The 26,851-nt window shown below is 39.2% G+C and overlaps 1 protein-coding gene across 4 annotated transcripts in view; it reads left to right on the forward strand.

Moving 5' to 3' along the window:
- Rnf130 (ring finger protein 130) overlaps nt 1-26,851 on the forward strand; it is an 89,146-nt gene that overhangs the window by 9,089 nt on the left and 53,206 nt on the right. For all 4 annotated transcript variants that reach the window (XM_090320867.1, XM_090320865.1, XM_090320868.1 and 1 more), the window contains exons 2-3: nt 12,443-12,637; nt 25,429-25,679. In XM_090320867.1, coding sequence (XP_090176993.1) covers nt 12,443-12,637; nt 25,429-25,679 — 446 coding nt within the window. The remainder of the gene's footprint in view (nt 1-12,442; nt 12,638-25,428; nt 25,680-26,851) is intronic.

Here is a 26,851-nt window from a genome sequence, read left to right on the forward strand (position 1 = left end):
TGTAGATCTAGAGATATAGCTTAGTGCCAAAGTGTACTCTAGGCTAACTTGTGCTGAAGTGTTTTCACTACAAAAGGAAAGTATATCTTCATGAGGGAAAGGTAGGGAAATGCATGTTATCTGAAGAGAATAACCAGGAATAAGAATCTAAAGGCCGAAGGCCGAGAGCATAGCCTAGTGGTAGACTGCTCACCTAGTATGCTTGAAGTCCTGGGTTCGAATCCTTGGTACCATATACTCAGAAAAAGCCAGAAGTGGAGCTGTGGCTCAAGTGGTAGAGTGCTAGCCTTGAGCAAAAACATCCAAGGACAATGTCCAGGTCGAGTTCAAGACCCATGGTTGGGGGAAAAAAATCTAAAGGCTGAACCCCCCTCCCCCCCCGCCACTCTCATACCAGCACAAATGCTCTCACTGAACTGTTCCCACCCCCCTTTATTTTCCTGAGTGTACTCTCTCTACTTTCAAGAAAAGCAGAATGAAGATGAGAGTGAGTAGGAAAGTGGGCACAGTATTTTGACTGTAGAAGGAACTTTAGGACCAAGACTGATTGAACCATGTAATACAAGCTAGACTGTGATGTGATTTTGAGCAATCCTAGAGTCTTTTGTAATGTTGCTTTTGCTTTGTTGGATTTTACCATTTAAAATTAAATCTATTTAAAGCATAGGAGGCTTAATTATACTTTCAGAGCATAGCATCAATAGCCTTAAACTTAACAGTATGCAAAATATACTTACAGATGTAGCTTAAGTGTCAGGGTACTGCTCACAAAGAGGTCCTGAGTTCAAACCTCATTCCACCAAAAAATAAAAAATAAGAAAAGGAAATACAAACAGAGGTGGCTAAGTGGAGAAACAGAAGAGAGAAAAGAGATGTTGGGGACAGCTGAAGAGCCAGTATATTTGTTGTACAGGGTGAGGACTTATGAGGTCGTTTGTAGTTACAGAAACTTAGGGAGGTTTTACCACACAGGAAAATAGTGGAATAATCAAATGAAGGAAGAGGACACGAAGAAGAAGAAGAATTCTGATTTGTGACATAAATGCACAAATGTTGTCTCAAGTTTGACAGTCCAAGAAATAATGGCTGTGAACAATGAATTTGTACCACTTTTAATCTGAGGTATTTAATACAAAAGTCTGAATGGAAGGTATAAGTTGGATTGGGTTGTACACAACTTTGGTCTACCTAGAACCTCAGGGTATGCTCTTATTTGGAAGAGCATCTTCACAGATGATGTTAGTTAAGCGTCAAGAGGACCCTATACTAGTTTAGCTAAGCCATAATTCCAATGACTGAGTGTCTCCATGAGGGGAGAGGATACAGAAGTATACCCGCAGAGAAGAAAGCCATAAGAAGCCAGTCAGAGATGGGAGTGATTCTCCCAGGGAGTGCCAGTGATTGCCATCCGTCACCAGAGACTGGGAGAGAGGCATGATGTGGTTTTTCCCTCACAGCTTCCAGAAGGATCCAACCTTACAAATACCTTTATCTCAGATGTGTGGCTTCCAGAACTGAGGCATCAGATTCTTGTTATTTTGAAGCATCAAGTTTGTGATCATGTTATGGCAGCTAAAAGAAACTAATAAATAATGAAATGGGAAAGCCAAATTTAAACCTTGTCTTATAGATTTTGGTTTCACCAGTGCAGAAGACAGCAGGACTGTTTCTATCCTTCTGGACAGCTGCCTAACGTTCCACAAGCTATTTTGGTAATCCTGGTCACTGACTCATACCCCGTTTATCCTTCAGTCTTTTAGAGTCTCCTCCATGTGATTTTCTCTTTGCTAGATTCATCTTGTTCACCAAAGCCTGTTAAGATAACTTTTGAATCCCAATTTGTCATTCAGACTTCCTCTTTGTAGTAACCTTGTATGATTAGTAAATATCTGTAACTTCCTGCATTATGATCTGCAACAGGGTAGACCTTGTTGAACTTTCGGAGTTGTAGAGATCTCCTTTAAGGTTTTCATGAAAATTGTGACCTTTCTACAGGAAAATACATATGTACATAGTATACCCACATATCCAGAGTTGAGAGTGTTTGCTCTGGTCCTGGTATGGTGACACAGGTCTGCCACCCCATTACTTGGGAGGCTGGGACAAGAAGATTATGAATTCTAGGCCAACGTGGCTCACATAGCTAGACCCTTGTCTCAAGGAATGATAATAAAATATTTGCTCTAGGAACCGATTAAAAAACAAAAGTATTGAAAAATCTGAGGAACAAATCCTTGCGATGTTAACATTCCATTCATCTGTGCTCTTGCTTGGGAGCATTTCATGCAGCTTCCTAAGTTTATCAGTTTTGTATTTAGAGGCTATTTCTTTGTCCTGTGACATCATAAAAAAAATAAGGCCGGGAATTTGGCCTAGTGGTAGAGTGCTTGCCTAGCATGCACTAAGACCCGGGTTCGATTCCTTGGTACCACATACATAGAAAAAGCTGGAAGTGGGGGAGGGTAATGGGGACCAACACATGTGAAAGGGTATCAATGTATGTGAATTAATGCACCTTCTATCTGGCAAATATCATGTAACCCTTTTATTAATTACAATAAAAAATATCAAAAAGAAAAAAAAGAAAGGAAAAAGCTGGAAGTGGCGCTGTGGCTCAAGTGGTAGAGCTCTGGCCTTGAGAAAACCCAAGGACAGTGTTCAAGCCCTGAGCTCAAGCCCAGGACTGGCAAAAAAAACAAAAAAAAAACAAATAAATGCTTTGGTGGAAAAAAGTATATTAACCAGGAATCCTGACAAGGAAGGAAAAGAAGTATATCTTTTAACCACCCTATGTCAGTTACATAACTTACAAGTTAGCACAAACAAACAAGGTGACTTAAAGCATACAAAGTAACATTTTCATACAGCTCTAGAGATCAGAAACTTGAAGCAAGTCTTTGGGCTAAAATCAAGGTGCTGGCATGATTGTATTGCTTCTAGGGGCAGCCTTGAATTCCTTTGCACATGGCCCCTTTTCTCTATCTTCTAAACTCTGATTCTGAACTTTTACCTTTTTTCTCCACATTTAAAAGACTCTGATTACACTGAGTCTGTACTGATACTCCAGTATAATCTCTGGAAGAAAGAAGTAAAAAGAGAAGTGCTATCATGTCCTTTGCTACTCTTTCTGTCCAAGAATTAAAAATGCCTTTGGAAGCCAAGTATGGTGGCTCACGCCTGTAATCTTAACTACTCAGGAGGCTGAGATCTGAGGATCACCATTCAAAGCCAGCCCAGGCACTAAAGACTCTCATCTCCAATTAATCACTAGAAAAGGGAAAGTGGGGCTGTGGCTCAAGGGGTAGGGTAGTAGCCTTGAGTTGAAGAGTTCAGGGACTATGCCCAGTCCCAGAGTTGAAGCCCCATGGCCTACAAAAAGAAGCCTTTATATACTCTTCTGGATTCTATATTTTGCATAGACTAGCTGTAAATTGGGTTCCATTGATCCTCCTGCTTGAGCCTTCATGGTTTCTGGAATCTCAGGCACACATCACTGCGTCCTGCTTACTGTGGATTCTTGTTTTGACTTTGAGTCAGAATCTCAGTGTGTTGCATTAGGCTAGTTTTGAATTCAGTGAATCTCCTTCCACATCATTCCCAGTGCTGGTAGTACAGGTGCGTAGCAGTAGGCCTGGCTTGTTCTGTATTCTTGTGTGTGACTTGTATTCCTGAGTGTATCAACAATGTTGAGTCAGTAGCCCCACCCCAGCCCTTCCCCCCAAAAAAAGAATATCCTCTTAACTGAACTGTGACTTCAACCTAGGAAGATCACACTTGAGGGGATGAGGCACTCAGCATTCATGGAGAAACATCTAATAGCCTTTCCTGTTAAATATTGAAGCTCAAGAGAGTTTGGAGAATCTTCATAAAGGTGATAGTTGAAAGCCATACGTGTGAATGATAGAGCTCATGAGAAAAAGGGACTGAGAGTAGAACCTTAATTCACACCTCTGGCTAAGGGAAAAAGGAATAAGAACAGGCAGAGAAGTGGGAGGAAAGCATGATTGAGCCCAGTGAGGAAAGCCTCAGGGGGTTGTCTCAGTGCTGAAGCCCTTTTGTGCAGTGGGAAATGAGGTGAATTACATAATATACATTTCTCTGTACTACGATAGCAGTTTTGTCTAAGGACTGAGCTGTAATTTTCACTTACTTTGATTTATAGCATCTCTTGCATGAAGTAGTTGTTGCATCAGTTGTAATAGAAATTATTTTTGAATGTGACTTTTCATACTGAGTGATTTGTATTTGCCATCATTTAAAATTGTTCTTCAGATGCTTTTTATTATATCATGGAGAACATCCAGCAGATATATTTGAGTTCTAGGGATGTGAAAAATAATCAAAATCCATTTGAGATGTAAGCAGTAACTAAGTATAGAAGACAAATGATAATGGATAGCTATTGACAATTAAGTTTGCTGACAGTTAAGCTATATATGACTCTTCTTGCACTCTTGATTGATGTGCACAGCACTTCAGGTGTACAGATAGTTTGTTCTTTACAATTTTATGTAAAAAAGGGATAATTTCTTGGTAAGACTTCATTTCTTTAGAATTTGACCAAAAAAGTAAAAATTGCCAATTAGGGGGAAAAACCCTAGAAACACATATCTTTTAAAAATATTAAATTCGGGGCCGGGAGTTTAGCCTAATGGTAGAGTGCTTGCCTAGCATGCACGAAGACCCAGGTTCAATTCCTCGGTACCACATACATAGAAAAAAGCTGGAAGTGGTGCTGAGACTCAAGTGGTAGAGCTCTAGCCTTGAGAAAGTCTAAGGACAGTGCTCAGGCCCTGAGCTCAAGCCCAGGACTGGCAAAAATAAAATAAATAAAAAATACACTTGAGAACATATACAAGATAACTTTGTGTATTCTTTCTTGAAGAAACCAGAGGATAGTAGAATTATAGTTTTGAAATACCCAGAAAAAAATTTGCACTCTAGAATATTTTATTTAATCTGTCTCTGAAGAAGGTGAACAGAAGATGTTTTCAGATGTAAAAATGTAAGCTTACCCTAAGAGATCCTTATTTCAGCGATTTCTAAAGCAAGTAGGCTAAAAAAGAAAACTGTGAGAGTGGTCCATTCTATGTCAACCTGCCTGGTGCTGGATGCCAACATACATGATTATACATTATTCCTCTAGCATTTCTGTGGGCATGTTTAGGTGAGATTAACATTTGAATCAACAGACTGAGTAAAACAGATTCTCCCCAGCCCGTATGAGTGGACCTCATCCATTCAATTACAGGCTTGAGTGCTGCAAGACATCTACACTCACCCCCAGCAAGAGAGAATTGTTTCCGCCCCCCCCCCCCACCCGCATGCCTTCAGACTGGTACATTGACTTTTACCTGCCTTCATTCTGAAATGTCAGCTCTTCTTGGTTGACTCCTCATCCATCTCCATCTCACCCACCTTCTAGATCTTGATTGTCAGGCAGATTTGGGTTTATTAGCCTACCATTTGTAAGCTGTATAGGCCACAATTCCCGCTGCTTACTAACCTCATATTACTATGACCTAGCCTACAAAATGGGACAAAACAGCCTACAAATAGATAAATTAGACTTATTAAATGATTCGCTAAAACTTGCCTCTACCACACCCTTGCATTTCTCCTTTCCTAGATTTTTTTTTTTTTTTGAGAAATTGAGACTGTAGGCTCCAAAATTGGACTGGGGAAGGGGAGTAAAAGAAGAGAGGTATAAAAAACAACAACAACAACACTGAAGGGATAAACATATAATCATATATCATCTAACATTTCAGTCAGCTGTGGGTGTTCCCATAAGGTGATATCTTGCAACGTGGTTCATTGCCTTCCTTAGCCCAAGTACACACTGTGATATTCTTACTGCAGGTTGCATACTAGCTCATATATCCTTCCCTGTCATTAAGTGATACATGACTGCTGGTACAAAGTGAAGGGAAAGCTGAGGCTTAGATTGAGTTTGTTTAAGAGAAAAAGAAAAGTAAAACAGTGTGTGTGGTCATGGGGTTTGAACTCTGGGCCTGGGCGCTATCCCAGAGCTCTTAAGGCTACCGCCTTACCTCTGAGCCACAGCCTCACTTCCCATTTTCTAGTGATTAATTGGAGATAAGAGTCTCAGGTTCTTCAATGCCTGGGCTGACTTTGAACCGTGATCTTCAGATCTCAGCCTCCTGAGTAGCTAGGATGACAGGCATGAGCTGCCGCACCCAGCTGACAGTACAGATTCTTAAAACAAGGTCTCACTATTCACTAGGCCAGCCTTGAACTCATGATTCTTCTGCTTCAGCCTCCCCAGTGCTGGGATCACAAATGAACAGCACCGCTTTTATTTTCTTTGTTTTTTTTTTTTTTTTCCCCCTGGTGATACTGGAATTGAACCCAGCCTCATGCTTGATAGGCAGGCACTTTACCATTTGAGCTGTGCTTCCAGTCTCTCTACTTCTCCCCCCCTCCCCCCAGTCCTGGACTTGGGCTCTGAGCCTGAGCACTGTCCTTGGGTTTTCTCAAAGGTAGAGCTCTACCACTTGAGTCACAAAACTGCTTCCAGCTTTTTTCTATGTATGTGGTACCGAGGAATCGAACCCTGGGTCTTTGTGCATGCTAGGTAAGCCCTCTACCACTAGGCCAAACACCCGGCCCCTCCAGTCTCTCTTTGCCTTGATTAATTTTGAAGTAGGATCTCATTCTTGCCCAGGGCAGCCTAGGCTGTGATCCTCCTACTTGTGGTTCCCAGTGTCACGGAGGCTGTCAGGGACATGCCACCGAGTCCAGCCATTACTGAGATGGAGTCTGGTGAACTATTTTTGCCCAGGCTGGCCTCATATCTCAGTTTTCTAATTTTCACCTCCCAAGAGCTAACATTGCATAGACACGCATACACACCATCCGACAACTTTTTTTTTAATGTCAATTTTTGTTGACCTCCATCACTCTTCCCTTCCTCACTTTATCAAGTATATTAAGCATGTGCCAGACACGCTGGAAGTGATAATGGATTTCACATTCTAGAAGGAAAGATTCAGAAATAAACAGTCAATTACTAATGCAGTACAATAAATGCCAAGATGGATGGAATCTCAGGGTGCCATGGCAACTTGGAAAAAGAACCCAAGTCAGTCTTTGGAGGCAGGGAAGACATGATGAAGGCATTTAAGCAGAATCCCAGGGATCAGAAGGTAGTGAGCAAAGGATTGGTGGGGCTGGCATTTCAGGATGAAACAAGACACAGCCTAGGAGCAGAAGGTGCATCCCGGCAACTGCACTATATGCCTGGGGCAAAGGAAGCCACATAACTTGACGGTCCCCGCAGAATAATGCTTTCCTAAGTTCTTGCTTCTTACCCTCCACCCCCTACCTGTCTGCATTGAGAGACTTCCAGCTTGCAGCAAATGGATGATTCTCAGAGCTAGGAAGGAAACCATTAACCCACACATAACAAGGTGACTGTGGGATATTAGCATTTTTAAGAGATGAAGACTTATTAAAAATCAGAGGAACCCAAGTGGTAAGTTTCAGACTGGCGGGAATATGGAAGAGATTTTATTTGTTCATCAATTCACAATACAACGCTTTAAATATTTATATTTTCTTCATACCAGAATATCCTTTCCCTTTTCTCATTGCAGATGAATTCTTTTTTCTCAGAATCAAACATCTCATATCTATGTAGTATTGTCACTTATACTAGCTGTCTTAATCAGTTCTCTCAAATGTTCAAGAGAAAAAGACTTAGGGCTGGGAGCATAGCCAAGTGGTAAAGTGCTTGTCTAGCATGCACAAAGCCCTGGATTAGATTCCTTAGTACCACATACATAGAAGAAGCCAGAAGTGATGCTGTGCTTAAGTGCTAGAGGTAGAGCACTAGCTTTGAGAAAGCCCAAGGACAGTGCTCAGACCCTGGGTTCAAGCCCCAGGACTGGTAAAGAAAAAAAGAGAAGGATTTATTATTTGTTCTGTGTTCTTATGCAAGTTATTTCTGTGCCTGTATCATTTCTGCTTGGACAGTTTTAAAGGGTTCCATTTATGTTCCAACTCCCAACTTTCCATTAGAATACTCTCCTCCTTTCCATACATTTCAAAGCACTCTTTCTATACTGTTTTACTGATATTTCTGTGATTGTCGTTCTGGACCAAATTGTTAAGCCCATTATAGTTTTCCTTGGTATTTAGTATGTTGCTAAATGCTTGTGTTAAGATCTTTATTGAGGTAATTGTGGGGAAGATCCCATAACTGCTTCCTATCAAGTAATAAATAAAAATTATTTCTAGACTCAATAGGAAAAAATTTTAGTTATTCACCAGTCATGGGGCTTGAACTTGGGGCCTGGGCACTGTCCTTGGACACTTTTTGCTCAAGGCTAGTGCTCTGCCACTTGAGCCACTACGCTATTTCCGGCTTTTTCCCAGGGCTTCATGCATGTTAGGCAAGCACTCTTCCACTAGACCTCATTCCTGTGCCCTCTCCCTCCTTTTTTAAAATTGGAGCCTCACAGACTTTCCTGCCCAGGCTGGTTTCAAACCATGATCCTCAGATTTCAGCGTCCTGAGTAGCTAGTCATGATCCACCAGCAACCATCTCGTTCCTGAGCTTTTTTGCTGAAGGTTTTAACCACTTGAGCTATAGTTCCACTTTCAGTTTTTTGTTTTGTTTTGAGGCGTGGTTAATTGGAGATAAGAGACTCATGGACTTTACTGCCAGGCTGGCTTTGAACCATGATCCTCATTTCTTAACCTCCTGAGTGAGTTTACGGGTGTGAGCCACCTGGAGCTCAGCAGTTCTTTTGTTTTTGTGGTGATTGAAAACAGAGCCTCATGCTCTTTGTGTTACATCCCTAGTCTTTTAAGTTCTTCCATATGATTTTGTATTATCTATAATTTCATATTTTCAAATAAGTTTTTTTCAGCTCTGCAATAAATGAAAAATTAGAGATAGCATCCTCTTAAGCAATGTAGAATAAACAAAATGATTCTGAAAATTGTTTTGAGACACATTAGTAATTCCTAATTACACAGATATTTTATGCTTTACTGTATCTTCACTGAATAAATGACTTCAAGTATTAACTGGTATTAAATTTTGAAGTAGTTCCACTTTATCATGGTGGCCAATTCTCTTGGAAAGTTGTTTTAGAGCTATTAATATTATCTTCATTGTTCATTTATTTTTTAATTACAGGAAGGAATTACTAGATAAAATGAATATACTAAAATATTAAGTGGGTTGTGCAAACCCCTTATTTTCTTCTCCTGAATAATAAAACCACTTCCTGGAATAGGAACTCACATATTTCATTCTTGTCTATAATTGCAGTTTATGTTCTTACTGATAGCAAAAAGCTTTTGGAGCCTTTTTGTGGACAGTGATTTGGTGAATTTGAGAGAGTGGGAACATTCTTTTGCTCATCCAGTCTGTTGTTAGAATTTGTTTTGATCGAGCACTTGTTCTAGAATCTGTTCTTAGTGGGAGGGATTCCGTTAGGAGAATTTTCGAGTTCTCGTCAATAAATTTGATGTATTTGTATTTGTTGGGTGGTTTCACCCCTTGCTGTTTCTTTGCATTCTGAGAACACTGGGATATTACTAATATGCTATTTTTCTCAGTGTACTGTGACACTGTCAGAGGAACAGGAATAGAAGACTGTTGTGGAGTGAGGGGAATTTCACATGCATTAGCACATAAAATCCCCAAGGCACCAAACTAGATAGACGTTGATTTAAAGAAAAAAAAAAGGGGGGGAGGATGTAGTTTTAAGTTACCAAAACAAAATAATTATCATAGGCTTTGTGGGTTTTTTTTATGTGTGTTTTGTTGGTGTTGTTGTTGTTGTCGGTCATGGGGCTTGAACTCTGGGCCTGGGTGCTGTCCCTGAGGTCTTCAGATGAAAGCTAGCACTCTACCACTTGAGCCACAGCACTATTTCCAGTTTTCTGGTGGTTAATTGGAGATAAGAATCTTAAGAGACTTTTGGGTCTGGGCTGGCTTTGAACCACAGTCCTCAGATCTCAGCCTCCTGAGTAGCTACAATTACAGCCATGAGCCACCGACACCTGGCCTATCGTAGGCTTTTTTTTTTTACATATATAACTGAGTTAAAATTGTCAGACTGGGTATGTGGCTCAGTGGTAGAGCACTTGCCTAGCATGTATGAGGTCCTGAATTTAATCCCCAGCACTGTAAGTAAATAAAGTTTTATTTTTTTTTTTCAGTACTAAGGTTTTGAACTTATAGTTTGCACTTGCTAGGTAGGCAATATCACCTAAGCCACACCTCCAGCTCTTTTTTGCTTCCCTTATTTTTCAAATAAGTTAATGCGTTTTGCTCTAGCTGACCAGGACTGTGATTCTACTGTGTATACTTCTCACATAGCTGGGATTACAGTGACACATCGCCCTACCCAGCCTTTTTTTGATTGATATGCAGTCTTGAGCACTTTCTCCCAAGATTGGTCTTGAGCCGTGATCCTCTCTGTCTCAGCCTTCAAGTAGTTATAGGCATAAACTATTGCATCTAGCTAAAATTTCAACTTTCACAAATAAGTAAAATTTAAACATCAGATTCTATTTAACCTGTCACAGTTCCTCAGCTAGTAAGTAACTGATTTAAATTTGGAATCTAGGTCTTACTGATTCCATAACTACTACATTGTTAGTCTGTGACAAACCATAGAGAGGTGGAATAACAGAGAAATGCATAGAATGCAAAAGGTACCAATCCCTGTAGGTATTCTTGATTCTACATCTTCTGCCAAGGTTTGTGCAGCAGTATGTTTTGGAAAATAACAGATGAAACACTTTAAAGCTGATTCTTTGATTGCTCCCTGTTTGGATACACTATTGGATGATTTCCTAAGACAATAAGGTTATCATAACACATTGCCTAACTGCTTGTATTTTAAAACAGCATAATTATCTGTGAAACAGATAGCACTGGAAGTAAACAATCTGTTTCAGAATTTTATCGTTTCGTAATGTGATGGCTGTGTCTTTCAATAGTTGACTACTAAAATCATGACATTGGTTTTCTTCTGCCTTGTTGATTTATTAAAATTATCTTTGCTAGGGATTAGTATCAGTCACAAGAAATTGTGGAAACATCTCCCACTCTGCATTCTCCTATATATTCAGAGACTGTTGGTAACAAATATACTCTTGTTTCCATTCTTCACTATAGTAATTATAAGAAAATTGGAGGAAGATACTTAATGAATGAAGTTAGTGACATCTCTGCTTTTTTTCCCCCTCCAATTCTGGGGCTTGAACTCAGGGCCTGACCTCTGTCCTTGGGCTTTCTCAAGGCAAGATCTCTACCACTTGAGCCACACCACCATTTCCAGCTTTTTTTTTATGTATGTGGTACCGAGAAATTGAACTTGGGTCTTTGTGCATGCTAGGCAAGCACCTTACCAGTAGGCCAAACTCCCAGCCCCCCATCTCTGCATTTCATTTCTTTCTCGACCTATTTTTAGATATATGGAAATCAGACATTTCCTTGTAGATATCACCTCTTTATATTACCTAATTCTATCTTATTAGTTATTACAGTTTATCATTTTTGTTTTGGGGGGGCTTGAACTCAGAGCCTCATGTTTGTTGAGCAAATGTTCTACCATTTGAGCCAAACTTCTAGCCCTTAATGCTTAAATTTTGTTTTGATCATTAATTTGCCTCTTTTGTCACCCTTGTGAATCCGTATGCTGTGATCCTTTTCCCATGTCTTCGCTAGTACACACAGGAGTGGCAGTGACTGACTGTAGGAGGCACAGGTCCTCCAGCTTCTGTCACTGCCTGTAGGCTAGCAGACAGACCTTCTGTGATATCTTATGGACTACCCTTTCCTTTATTTTAAACCTGGGCTAAATGTGTGAGTGGAAGTATGAGAAGAGCATCTTTAAGATTTCCCAGAGCTTTGATGGCCATATGTGTGAAATAAAACTGGAGGAACTTAATATAGTAGATTTAAATGTATGTATGGGTACTGGAATAAACTGTCCAAAATTTAGAACTGTGGCCATACAGTTTATACTACCAACAGATGATGGCTCTTCTTGTGTTACATGGACAGATGGACAGGTAGATGTAGTACATATTCCTCCCTGCCCCCTTTATTTTTTTTAACTTTTTTTTTTTTTTTTTGTGGGCCATGGAGCTTGAACTCTGGGCCTGGGCACTGTCCCTGAGCTCTTCAGCTCAAGGCTACCGCCCTACCCCTTGAGCCACAGTACCATTTCCGGTTCTCTATTGGTTAATTGGAGATAAGAGTCTCACAGACTTTCATGCCTGGGCTGACTTTGAGCCGTGATCCCCAGATCTCAGCCTCCTGAGTAGCTAGGATTACAGGCGTGAGCCACCAGCGCCCAGCTTGTTGGCATTAAGGTGCCTGAAGTGCTGTTACACTTTGATAAAGTCTTAGTTCTATTTACCTTTAATATGTGCATGTGTTTTCCTCTAGTTGCTGATCATCTGGGCTGTGATCCTCAAACACGCTTCCTTGTTCCTCCTAATATCAAACAGTGGATTGCCTTGCTGCAGAGAGGAAACTGCACATTTAAAGAGAAAATATCACGGGCTGCTTTCCACAATGCAGTGGCTGTAGTCATCTATAATAATAAATCCAAAGAAGAGCCAGTCACCATGACTCATCCAGGTAAAAGATTTTAGATTTTATGGTTTCTTTTAAAATTCTTGCTCTGTAGATATACATTCTACCTTTGGTAAAAGCATAATTTTTGGTACAATTCTGTGACTATTTACTTATAGTATTGCCATTTGTTTATACATTTTTCCTTAAAAACTGATCATAACAACTTACAAAATTTTCACTGGTTAACTGCCTGTGATTGAGTCTAGCTGTTTCTCATTTCTACACTTTGCTTGGTAACTTCAAAAGATATATATTTGATTTAGAGTCATTCAGCAGATTAGATTATGGATTTTCAAGGATTACCAGTCTAGGAAGGATACTTTTTAAATTTTATAATTTGTAATAGTAATAGCCATATTTTCATTTCTTATGGGAAGATTTAAGATAGTTCTAATGTAGGTTTTTTCATGATAAGTTACAAATTTATTGAATACTTACTAAAATATGATTCCTAGTCCTCACAATAGCCATGCACAGTGGAGGGTTTTTTCCCCATTTTACCAGAAACTGGAGCAGGTAAGGTACAGGAGCCTAGTCTTATGTTAACTGATGTGTATTCTTTAATTTTCTTTAAGTTCTTTAAGTTGATGTTAAAGTCCAAACTTTAGTAAAATTTGGCTTTACCTTCCTAAAGATTTTAGAACCCAGATATGCAGAAGGGATAAGTAGGTTTGAGGCTTGAGACTGACCCTGGCAAAATGTAAAAATCAATCTAAAAAATAAATAGTCAGGGCCGGGAGTTTAGCCTAGTGATAGAGGGCTTGCCTAGCATGCATAAAGAAGCGGGTTTGATTCCTCAGTACCACATACATAGAAAAAAGCCAGAAGTGGTGCTGAGGCTCAGGTGGTAGAGCTCTGGCCTTGAGAAAGTCCAAGGACAGTGCTCAGGCCCTGAGCTCAAGCCCAGGATTGGCAAAAATAAATAAATAAATAGTCAGGCACAGTGCCTCACACCTGTAATCCTAGCTTCTCAGGAGGCTGAGATCTGAGGATCAAGGTTCAAAGCCAGCCAGGGCCATAAAGACCATGAGACTCTCATCTCCAATTAGCCACCACAAAAACAGGAAGTGGGGCTATGGCTCAAGGGGTAGGGCGGTAGCCTTGAGCTGAAGACCCAAGGACAGCGCCCAGGACCAAGATAAGGTTGTAGTCTTGAGCTGAAGAGCTCAGGGACAGGGCTCAGGCCCACAGTTCAAGCCCCATGACCAAAAATAAAGTAATTAATTAATTAATTAATAAAGCAAAAGGGATTAGGAATATGGTTCAAGTGGTAGCTTGAGACCATAAGTCTAAAACTCAATAGCAACAAAATACTGTCTTATTTAAGGAATTAACTTTTCTTCTTTTAATAATATATTTTAGACAGCTTTGGGGGTTTTTTAAATAAAGATTTGCTTATCTTGAGTCACTAATATTTTTGTCCATATCTGGATAGAATAATTTAGATGAATTTAAATTTTATAGTTCTGTGTTATTGTCTTCCTTTCAAAGTAAACCTTTTAGAACTAAAATGTTTTCTTCCGATAGCAAAAAATAAAGTCATGCTTATACATAAACCAACTAAAAATCAGAAATAAAATATAGAATGAGTGATTTTTTTTAATTCCTCAGATTGCTAGAGCTCTGTAACTTAATTTCTTCAAGGAATCCCTGGGGCAATCTAATTGGGCTACATCTCAATGTGGGAACATTGGGTTCAAGGCAGTAATTTTCTTCCTGTCTTTGACCAGGAAAGAATAGCTATTTGAAATAGAGATTATCTTGCTGATTTAAAAAAAGATTAGATATCTCAGTCATTAGAAAAATGTAATAGAAACAGCAATGAGATACCATTTCTTACCTGCCTGAATGACCATAATTACAATAATGAGACAATACCAAATTTTGTCGAGAGTATAGAGAAACTGGGACTCTCATTCACTACTGCGTGGGTGGGGGTGGCGGGAGTGAAATGATACTACGATACCACCAGTTTGGAAACTGGTTTAGAAGGTTCTTTAGAAGTTAAACATCAGTGACTGGGAGTTTGACCTAGTGATAAAGTGCTTGCCTAGCATGCATGAATACCCAGGTTCTAATCCTTGATGCCACATACACAGAAAAAGCCAGAAGTAGTGCTGTGGCTCAAGTGGTAGAGCTCTAGCCTTTAGAAAGCCCAAGGTCAGTGCTCAGTCCCTGAGTTCAAGCCCCAGAACTGGCAAAAACAAAAAAAGTTAAACATCAGTTTACTATATGACCCAGCACTGGGTCAAGAGAAATGAATTAAAAACAAACAAAAAACAAATATCTATCTACACAAAGACTTTGGTACAAATGCTTTATGTAATTATTATACTTACTTTTGTTTTTTTCTCACTTAGGAATATATTTTATAACAAATATGAAAATACCATGTGAAGTATTTTGTCTTTCTTTGTCACCAATGTTTTAAGAGCTTAATGATACTTTTTCTAAGGAGTGCCCTTCATCTTGTAACTGAAGGACATCTTTCCCAATGTAGTGTCTATGATGTCATTGACAGGAAAGACGGCTCAATATGTGGTTTTACTTGCTATGTCTAGTTGGCAAGATGAGTTCTTTGTCATGTAGCTAGCGGATATGTGGTAGTATAAAGGGGAAGTTACAGGCTCTTGGAGAGTTTAAAATAATGCACATTCATCTGAAACCTAGGGATCTGTTTTCCGGGTTTGAAAAAATTTATATAGACTTCACTGTTACTGTTTATTGTCTTAAACTGTTTCAGATCATTGTCTAATTGGAAATACCTAGATTTATCTAAATATTTTTAAGAATATGTAGATATTCATAACCAAACAATGTTGCTTTCTAAAAATGTCAGTCAGCAGTATCACATGTTTCTTATACTGTTCTTTTGGCTGAGTAAACAGAATTATGAATTAAGTGGATGGCTCTTCTCCTTTTTCCATCTTACTCTCTTTAAAAACTTATTTTGCTCTGTACTTGTATCTAACAATGCCACACTTTAAACATACAAAACATACTTTATGACAGCAAAACACAAACATGTTTTCTTATGAAAGAAAAATCACAAGCATTAAAATACCTTTAAATATCAATTAATTTGGTCCACTTAATGTAAAACTGTTGGCATTGTACAAAAAGCAAATCAAGAAGATAAAGCAGGGCCAGGAATTTGGCATAGTGGTAGAGTACTTGCTTAGCATGCACAAAGACCCCAGTTCAATTCCTCAGTATCACATACATAGAAAAGCCAGAAGTGGTGCTGTGGCTCAAGTGCTAAAGCTCTAGCCTTGAGAAAGCCCAAGGATAGTGCTCAGGCCCTGAATTCAAACCCCAGGACTGGCAAAAAGAAAAGGAAGGCAGGCAGGCAGGCAGGAAGGAAATTAAAAAAAAAAAAGGAAAAAAGAGAAAATGAGTAAAATACTATTGTGTTACCCTTTAAAGACTTTCAGCCTCAGGCTGGGAGTTTGGCCTAGTGGTAGAGTGCTTGCCTAGCATGCACGGAGACCCAGGTTCAATTCCTCAGTACCACATACATAGAAAAAAGCTAGCTAGCTAGCTAGATAAGATAGATAGATAGATAGATAGATAGATAGATAGATAGATAGATAGATAGATAGATAGATACAATCACCACTGCAGGGAGGTCTAAATAGGAAGATTGCAGTCCAGGCCTGCCCTGGGTAAAAATGTAAAACCTTATATAAAGGATGTGGCTCAAGTAGTCAAGAGCCTGCCTAGTGAGCACAAGTTCTCAAGTGCAAAAATTTCACTACTAACCAAAACAAAACTTTTTTTTTTTTTTTTTTGCCAGTCCTGGGCTTGAGCTCAGGGCCTGAGCACTGTCCTTGGACTTTCTCAAGGCTAGAGCTCTACCACTTGAGCTTCAGCACCACTTCCGGCTTTTTTTCTATGTATGTGGTACCGAGGAATCGAACCCAGGTATTCATGCATGCTAGGCAAGCACTTTAACCACTAGGCCAAACTCCCAGCCCCAAACAAAACATCTTTTAAAATATACAAGTTAGGGCCAGTAGGTTATTAGCCTAGTGGTAGAGTGCTTGCCTAGCATGCACGAAGACCTGGGTTCAATTCCTCAGTACCACAAACATAGAAAAAAAGCCAGAAATAGTGCTGTGGCTCAAGTGGTAGAGCTCTAGCCTTGAGAAAGCCCAAGGAGAGTGCCCAGGCCCTGAGTTCAAGGCCCAGGACTGGCAAAAAATAAACAAATAATAAAATATACAAGTTGTACTAAGGGCCCCGATTTAGTTTAGTGGAATAGCACTTGCCTGGCAAGTACAAGGGCCTGAGGTCAATCCTCAGCTCTGGGAAAAACAACAACAACAAAAAAGCTTTAAAAAAAAAATACTAAGCGCTGATGACTCATACTTGTAATCCTAGACACCTAGGAAATGAGACAAAGAAGAGCTTAAGCAGAAAAGTCTGCAAACCTCCTTCTTCAGATAACCAGCACAATGCTGAACTGGATCATCACTCACGTGATAGAGTGCCATCTATGAATAAAGAAAAGTAAGCAAGAGTACAAAAAGCCAGTATTTGACCAGGCCCTGAGTTCAAGCCCCATGACTGGCAAAAATAAATAAATAAATAAATAAATACTAAAAACCTCCGAAGCAAAAAAAAAAAAAAAGCCAGTAGTGGCCAGATAGTTAGATGAACGGATAGATAGAACTTTTAAAATTAAATGTATTGGCTCCATTTAGAAATCTTTTCAATAGTTCTTGCTAATTTTTCCTTAATACCTTTTAAATCTTTTTTTTTCTCCCCTCCGGTCATGGAGCTTGAACTATGGGCTTGGACGCTGTCCCTGAGCTCTTCAGCTCAAGACCAGGTTTGATTCCTAAGTACTACATACATAGAAAAAGTCGAAAGTGGTGCTGTGGCTCAAGTGGTAGAGCTCTAACCTTGAGAAACCCCAAGGAAAGTGCTTAGGCCCTGAGTTCAAGCCCCAGGACTGACCAAAAAAAAAAGACTTGTTTGTCTTACAGTTTAGAATATAGCACAATGTGACTTTATTACTCAGATTATTTTAGCTTTGACCATTGGGAACTCATTCATTTGGCCCCTGTATCTTTTGACATGTCCCTATATTGTAAGCATTGGAATTTTTGGCTTTTTTCATTTTTTAAGCATGTCTTTTTTGTTATTGAAAGTTACTATCTGATGATGAGATACATTTACATGTCTTTTCTATCTTATTCTTGGAGGCAGCATTTCTCTGAGGAATCCTCAATCATCATTGAAAAATGGGAAATAGAAACCATTATCTGAGTAGTAGGTGTGCCATATCTCTTGCTTCTGGGCTTTATAGAAATATATGTGTCTATAGTAACCTCTACAAATATTTCTGCATATTTATAGAAATAAACATACCCAGGACCGGGAGTGTGGCCTAGTGGTAAAGTGCTTGCCTAGTATGCACAAAGACCCGGGTTCAATTCCTCAGTACCACATCCATAGAAAAAAAAGCCAAAAGTGATGCTGTGCCTCATATGGTAGGCACTAACCTTGAGGAAAGCCCAAGGACAGTGTCCAGTCCCTGAGTTCAAGCCCCAAGCAAAAAAAAAAAAAAGAAACATATGCATTAGTATTTAACTATCTGCGTCTATATTATTCCAAGAATAAGTTTATGTTTACCTCTTCAACTCGAATCTGTTATTTCCTGGATACTTTAGCCTTTCTCCCTTATTTATCTATAAGCTCACACTCTAAAAATGAGAAATCACACTCCTACCATCCTACCATCCATGAACTTAATGGTTCAGTTTACTGAGCACTTTCTTGGGCTTACACATTCCTATAAGGGAGAGTTAGGCTTAATCTTTTTATAAATTACTCTAAACCCAAGAAATGGGTTATAGTAACTATTTTAACCCACTAAATAAAATAAAAAATATGAACCCATCTTGATCTAAATGCTTAATGAAGAATAGAATATTTACCTACTCTCAAAGTACTTCCCATAGTAGCTTCATGGTTCACATCACTTTCTCAAATGATCAAAGGAAACTTCATCAATGATGGGAAGGATGACACTGTAAGCCATCTGCTAGTATACATTGAAAAAGAACGCAGCTTTGCTTCTCTGATATTATTGCCAGAGTTCCATGACCTGGATCTGGCCATGAGGAAATACCTTCTACAAAGGAACTGGACTGTAATCTTCAAAAGTATCAAGGTCATGAGTATTTTTTTTAAGAATTTTTTTATTGTGATTAATAGAAGGGTTACATTATATTCACAAGATAGAAGTTGCATAACTTCACAAACATTGATACTCTTTCTCATGACATGGTCCCCATTTCCCTCCCACTCATGAGTATTTTTTTTTTGCCAATCCTGCGCTTGAGCTCAGGGCCTGAGCACTGTCCTTGGACTTTCTCAAGGCTAGAGCTCTACCACTTGAGCCTCAGCACCACTTCCAGCTTTTTTTCTATGTATGTGGTACCGAGGAATCGAACCCGGGTCTTCATGCATGCTAGGCAAGCACTCTACCACTAGGCCAAACTCCTGGCCCAAGGTCACGAGTATTAAAGGGAGAATGGGAAACTCCTCCAAAGGGACAGAAATTGGATTTTTTTTAAAGGCAAAACAAAACAAAACGATTGTTAAGTGCAGCAGCATGACTTCGTCTGCCTTGCTACAGTAGATATTATTAGGAAAATTGAGAATGTTTTAATGGACTCAGAGAAGAGAAGGTATCAAATACTGATTGCTTCCTGATTTGGGAAGTTGTATTTGGTGTACAGATTTTTGTTTATATGTATAAAAATGCATGCTAGTCCAGGGGTGTGCTGAGGCTCACGCCTGTAATCCCAGCTACTCAGGAGATAAGGTTGAAGCCAGCTCAGTCAGGAAATTCTAGGAGACTTTTATTTCCAGTTAAACCCAAAGGTCAGAAATGGAGCTGTGGCTCAAGTAGTAGAGCAAGAAAGCTCAAGTGCCCAGGCCCTTAGCTCAAAGCCCCAGGACTAACATACAAAAGGAATGTTAAATAACAGGTAATGAGGCATTGGGCCAGCATGTCACTCTGGAAGCTTCTAGGTTCTAAGTAAATACAATGTTCCCAGTTTTCTATAAGCTTTAGATTGCATTTTTAGGGCTTGCCCACTCTGCAGCCACGGAGTATGATAGAAGAGTCCTTGGAATTATACCTGCTTATTCCTCACCAGTAGTCCTTCTAGACCTTTAGTGTGATTTTAATCACTTTAATCTGCTTATCATATAAAGCATTTGTGGATTCTCACAGAAATAATTACAATGTCGTCAGTAGTAAGCACCAAGTTACGAATAATTGATAGTAACTACCAAGTGATTTAAAAAAAAATGAATGGAGCCTGGCGCTGTGGCTCACACCTATAATCCTAACTACTCAGATGGCTGAGATCTGAGGATCTCAGTTCAAAGCCAGCCCAGGTACAAAAGTCTGTAAGACTCTTATCTCCAATTAATGACCAGAAAACTAGAAGTGGTGCTGTGTTAAGGAGTAGGGTGGTAGCCTTGAGTTCAGAGTTCAAGTCCCCTGACCAACAACAACAGAAAATTAATGGAGATCCTTAATGTATTAATGCAGCATTTCCCTCATTTTTTTTGTAAAGTTTAAGATTCTCTCTGAGTTTTGACTGGGCTTAACAGGACAAACTCATCTATGAAGGTATATAATCTCTGATGGATGAGACTTTGTACAGGGATAATATTTTCTTAGGAAAAGTAAGCTGGCCGGGAGTGTGGCCTAGTGGTAGAGTGCTTATCTAGCATGCACAAAGCCCTGGGTTTGATTCCTTGGTACCATATTCCCAGAAAAAGCCAGAAGTCATGCTATGGCTCAAGTGGTAGATTGCCAGCCTTGAGAAAGCTCAAGGACAGTGCCCAGACCCCTAAGTTCAAGCCCCAAGACTGACAGGAAGGAAGGAAGGAAGGAAGGAAGGAAGGAAGGAAGGAAGGAAGGAAGGAAGGAAGGAAGGGAGGGAGGGAGGGAGGGAGGGAGGGAGGGAGGGAGGGAGGGAGGGGGGAGGGAAGGAGAGAGGAGGGGAGGGAGGGAAGGAAAGAAAAGGAAGGAAGAAAGGTAGGTTAGTTACCAGTATGTATCTTGCTAAGATTTGGTCCAAGAAAATCAGATTCCAGAATCCAAATGGAGGTTCTTACAGTTAGCTAACCAGAATTTTGATTTATAATCAGGTTCACAGCAGTATTACTGTTTTTGGCCATTCTTTTTCTCCACTGGAAAATAGTATTGTTAGGAGTGGGGGGGCAGTTCTGTTCATGAAGGGAAAAGTATAAGAAGAAAATAACAATCATTTTATAAAATTAGATAAAATTGAGTTTTTGAAAATCACAGCTTTGTAAATGCCATTATAGTAATTAATCCAGTAATTGTTTTTTTATCATAGGTGATATGAGCATTGAGCGGAAGTTTATTGAGGAATTGGCTATTCACATGATCTGAAAACATTGCCTTATGGTTTATTAATTGAAAAGAGGAATATACTCATTTGTAGTGAAGAAATTTGGCAAACTAATCAAACCTTAAACTTTGCCACGTGAAATAAATCCACTATTGTGCTTCCTGATGTAAGGAACAACATTTTAAAAGGACAAACCTGTGAAGGAAAGATATAATATGACCTCATAAGCTTACTTGCCATCAAAAGACATTAAAACACCCAAATTGAGAGACATTTTGAGAACACCACCTTAGATTCTTCAAAAAGGCCAGCCTCATAAGCAGTGGACCAAAAAATGACTAAAGGAATTATTTTATTTTCGATCAAGGAAGACTAACGAAACAAGATAACCAACACAATGTCTACGCACCCTGAGTAGATCCTGAGCATAATACTAAATAAAATCATCATAATACCTGGATATAATGCTAAACAAAACAATTATAAAAGTCATACTAGGACAAGTCCATATCCGAACGTGGACTGCATTATTTAAAGAATTGCATTATGTTAGAAGTAAAGATTTTAAGTATTAATAATTGAATCCTGATCATTTAAAATAACCTTGTTCATAGGAGATACTGCTGAAATATTTAAGGATGAAACATTCTTTTGGTTGCAATGTACTTTTTATTCGTTTCATCAAAAATAAATATGGGAGCTGGGCGTGGTGGCTCATGCCTATAATCCTAGCTACTCCAGAGACTGAGATCTGAGGATCAAAGCCAGCTCAGGGAGCTAAGAACTAAAAACCTAAGACTATCTCCAATTAATCACTAGAAAACTGGAAGTGGGGCTGTGGCTCAGGGGTAGGGCAGTAGCCTTGAGCTGAAGAGCTCAGGGACTGCGTCTAGGCCCAGAGTATAAGCCCCGTGACCCACACAAAAATAAATAAATAAATATGGGGCCAGGAGCATGGCCTAGTGGTAGAGTACTTGCCTAGCATGCTTGAAGCCCTGAGTTCATCCCGCAGTACCACATACACAGAAAAAGCCAGAAGTACTGCTATGGCCCAGGTGGCGGAGTGCTAGCCTTGAGAGAGCCTAAGAACAGTACCCAGGCCCTGAGCAAGCCCCAGGAGTGGCAAAAGAAAAAAAGACATGTGAATTCCCACATAGTATTGAAACTTATGTGAGTTTAAAATTTTCTAACGTAAAAGAATAAAATTGTTTACTAAAGTAGTCAGACTCAAGCAATGGGAAACATAAATTCCCATTAAAGAATCACAGTGAATCCGGTGGCTCATGTGTGTAATCCTTGCTATTCAGAAGGGTAAAATCTGAGGATTACTATTTGAAGTCAGCCTGGGCAGAAAAGTCCCTGTGAAACTCTTCTCTTCAATTAACCGCTCAAAAACTGAAAGTGGAGCTGTGGCTCAAAGTGGTAGAACACTAGCCTTGAACCAGCCCCACAGCCTACAAAAAGAAAGAAAATCACACTGGAGAAAGTCATCAGAGAAATAAAATGTGGCCATCTACATGACCTATTAGCGGTGTTTGCCAAAGGCTTAGAACATGAGGGTAATAATAGATGTCCCAAATATTTGTCATCTCTGCTTGACTGTTAAGGTCATTATGGTATACTAATTACCCCTTAATTCTTACCAACCATTGCTGATTTAATCATAGTTTTATCCTGAAGGTTAATTTTTTCTGGTTTTAATAATTCTCAAAACTATGTAAGGGTCCCTAAATCTTTTAAGTCAAGTGTCTACTTCACCCTTAGAAATAAGTTAGGGTCTTTGAACCCAGGAAGGCTTTGATGTGGGGAAGAGAGAGAAAACTCTAGAAAGAGTTTTTGATATAACTACCCTCAGGTTCTAGAAGGGATTTGAGAACTGCCATGGCTAAATATCTAGTGCCTCCACTAGAATTCAGCTGATCTGCTATAACTGTTTTTTATTTTTACTGGATGAGCAATTTCCTAGTCTCCTTTGCCCTCACTATTCCCATGCTTCTCCTCAGTGCTGGATAGTGAAAATACACCAGTGTTAGATTACTCTTTCCTGCCCTTTTCAGATTCCTCATCAAAGCATACATTTATTTTTCATGTTCAAGAGCAGATAGGTTTTATTACTTCCTTTAAGAAATGAAAGGAGGCTGTGAGCATGGCCCAGTGGTAGAGTGCTCGCCCAGCATACACAAAGCCCTGGTTACGATTCCCTGGTATCACATACACAGAAAAAGTTGAAAGTGGTGCTGTGGCTCAAGTGGTAGAGCACTAGCTTTGAGAAAGCCCAAGGACAGTGCTCAGGCCATGAGTTCAAGCCCCAGGACTGGCAAAAAAAAAAAAGTGAAAGGAAAAATAACATAAAAGGTAGACTATAATCTTGTAGTATGTGCTCAATAAATACCACTGGCTACATGATTGAAATAATTAAACACTTCTTTTCCCAAACAGCTTTCCTGTTGAAATTAGTTGCCGCTTCCATTTAGTATTTGAATGCACTTACCTGAACTGATTCCTTTGGCTACCTCTGCACTTTCCCACTCCTTTTCCAGCTTGAGTCTTCAGGAGAGAGCCTCAGAACTGATTTCTAAAACCACTTGTACCTGGTGTGATTATAAAGCAATGAGACTGATTGTCATGTGTCGTGTGTGGGATCCGTCTCAGTTACTTTATAGCCATACCTGGTATCTTCCACCACAGACCATTGCCTGTTGAACAACATTTTGAAAGTACAAACTTAAGTTTCTAGATGGAGAGTCAAACTGGTTTAGTTTTATTTTATGATTTTCCCTAACTTACTGATCAGAACTCTTATTTTAGAAAATAATTGGATGTTAACTTGATTGCTTGCTTTAATTTTGCAGTTTTGATTTTGTTTATGGATTTTTATCAGTATTTTAATAAGCCACTATTCTGATAATGTAGCTAGAATAATTTTGAGTAAGGTAATACACCAGTATATGTTTTATTGGGTTACAGTTTTCATAAAATTCATTTTATTTGGTTTGTTTTCTGTTTCATATAGTTTTGACACAATGTAATATAAGGATGATCCACTTAGCTAAATACAATAAGACATAAAACCAAATAAACATTTTTAATATTCAAGAAGGCTTTGAAAGGTCAAGTTTTAGGAGCTGTTGTCTTCTTTTGTGTTTTTGTTTACATTCACAAGTTTTATTCCTATTCATATAACAGATTCTGATTTTCTCTCTTTAAGAGACCTTCAGTCTCTTAGGGGATATTGGAGAAGATAGATTATAAAAGTTGCATGTTGCCACAGGCAGCTTAAATTCAAGAAAGTAGAGATGCTGACACTTATGTAAGTGGTAGATACTTGTCTGTTTCCTTTAAAGTCGGGAGCTGATGCCTTAGTGGAAGAAGGGATGGTGATTATCTTCCGACATAATTTATGGTTGTGGTTGTTACCATTCTGGATACTAGTTCAGAATGTCAACTCTTGGACCTATCTGAAGAACGTTTGAGTTTTCTGGGTGTGGAGATAGACACCTATAATCCCAGCACCCAGGAGGCTGAGGCAGCTGTATCGTGTTAGCCTGTGCTAGCTCTTGATGCCCTATCTATAAAAGGTGTGGGGGGTGGGGTAGAGGGTGAAATGGAAAGGAAGTGGGGTGGAAAGAGTAGAGGTTGAACTCCAGATTCTAAAGAAACTACAAAAAAACCTTACTCCAGTTAGACCTAGACCAGAGTTAGTTTTTTAAATGTTTTAAAAGGTACCACCTGGCCTTTGGTACTTCGTTGTAGCTTTAAAATGTGCATCCTTTCTCGGTGATGTTATAAAGCTCCAGCTGTGTGCTTTTTTCTATTCCTAATACTGTTTCTACACACAGTAGTGCTCAGGAATGGTTCTTAGAAAATCAGTGCAAGAAGTACCTGTCGGTACCATAACACACTTTTTATCTTTCCTTAAGAAATTAGGCTGGAGATGCAGATCAGTCACACAGCACAAAGCCCTGGATTCAATTCTCAGCACTACAGTTTTTTTAAATTTTAAGTTAAAAAATTAAGACTTACTGAAGATCATTTGAAATAGAAAATGTCTTATAATGTACACCCACCATGATATTGTCACATTTCTATTGCTGTCTAATTCAGCATTTTACTCTTACTACCTTTGACTGGCTGAACAATCTGTTTATTTAAATCCAGTTACAAATCAGTGTGGTTCTTAGCACTGCAGTTGTTTTATACCAGATGTTTTTAAGTCTTAGGTACCACCCAGCATACACAATGGCAATTGCATTTTTGCAGAAAGTACAGTCTGCAAATCCTTCCATGAGCAGAACTTGCAGTTTCTTTCAAAGAAGCTTATTTATCTATCTAATGTGTCTGTATGTTTAGATGCCACTTGAGAAATGTATTTGTTTTACATTACAGGCACTGGAGATATTATTGCTGTCATGATAACAGAATTGAGGGGTAAGGATATTTTGAGTTATCTGGAGAAAAACATCTCTGTACAAATGACAATAGCAGTTGGAACTCGGATGCCGCCAAAGAACTTCAGCCGTGGCTCTCTAGTCTTCGTGTCAATATCCTTTATTGTTTTGATGATTATTTCTTCAGCATGGCTCATATTCTACTTCATTCAGAAGATCAGGTACACAAATGCACGCGACAGAAACCAGGTGAGCTACAAGTTCAGAGATTAGTTTTCAGCAGACATAAATCCATATAAATGCTGTGATCAGACATCATGCAAACATTTTTCATTAAAATATATGTAACCTGCAGTTATTTGACTGTGTTGAAATGCATGTTGTTAAGGATATTTTAAATACCCTAAAGTAAAAATTATTGTATATATAGATATCACTAATAATATTTCTGTTAGGTAGATAGTTCTATGTCACAATATGACCTAGATAATTCCAAAATCAAAAAGTTGTACTTTTAAACTAATGCCTTCCATTGTTTCTGGAGATGAGAACTGGGAGGGTTGAGGAAGAGAATTCACTCTATACCTTTTCTTTGTGAATCTTTTTCCTTTGGTGAATTTTGAATTAATGTGTTATCTATTCTGGAGAAAAAAATGAATTAAAAGTAAATTCTCTGTCATGTCTAAGCTCAGATACAGCAGTAAGGAAGAGGAGGAAGATTGATAGACATGATCTCCCTAAAATAGCCATTTTAGAAATTTCATTCTGCAGCACATCTTAAGTGAGGACACTGTGGAGATTATACACTTTCCTGGGCTTGGAGAGTCTAAAGAGAATGATTTCTCCCCTTGTTTCCATGGTGTCCTGAGAGTCTGCCTGTTAGGTCCCTGCCCTAGCCTTTTCCTTAAGGAAAAGTTGGAGAGGTGGTTTAAAGTCCAGGCTTACATAGCATAGTACGGTCTTCTTGTAGCCCAGTGTGTCCAGACCCCTGGGGAAAGGGGATTTTTATCTGTTTTCACTGAAGCACATGCTTGACACAGAAAAGATTTGAATCAAGCTCCACCTCATCATAAGTTTATACTGCTTCTCTTGAGCCGTTTATTTAGTATCTCAATTTGTTTCATCTGCAAATAAGTAGGAAGTTTCTTTTTCTCTATTTTTGCTATGTTGGGAATCAGACCCAGTGCTTCATGAATAGGCAAATGCTCTACCACAGAGCTATATGCAATCATTAAAATTTCTGGGGGAAGAAAACAAGACCCCATGATTTTTAAATGAATACCAAGACGTACAAACATGTGCAGGGGGAGGGGGCAATGGGAGGGACTCACAAATGAAGGGAAGGTGAGCAAATGCAGCCAATATACCTTATGTAAAAATTGGAATTAGGTATACAACTCGAGGGTAGGGATGAAAGGAGG

Source organism: Megascapheus bottae, chromosome 29, assembly GCF_031878675.1.
Source record: "Megascapheus bottae isolate mThoBot1 chromosome 29, mThoBot2.hap1, whole genome shotgun sequence".
NCBI classification, from domain to species: domain Eukaryota; kingdom Metazoa; phylum Chordata; class Mammalia; order Rodentia; family Geomyidae; genus Megascapheus; species Megascapheus bottae.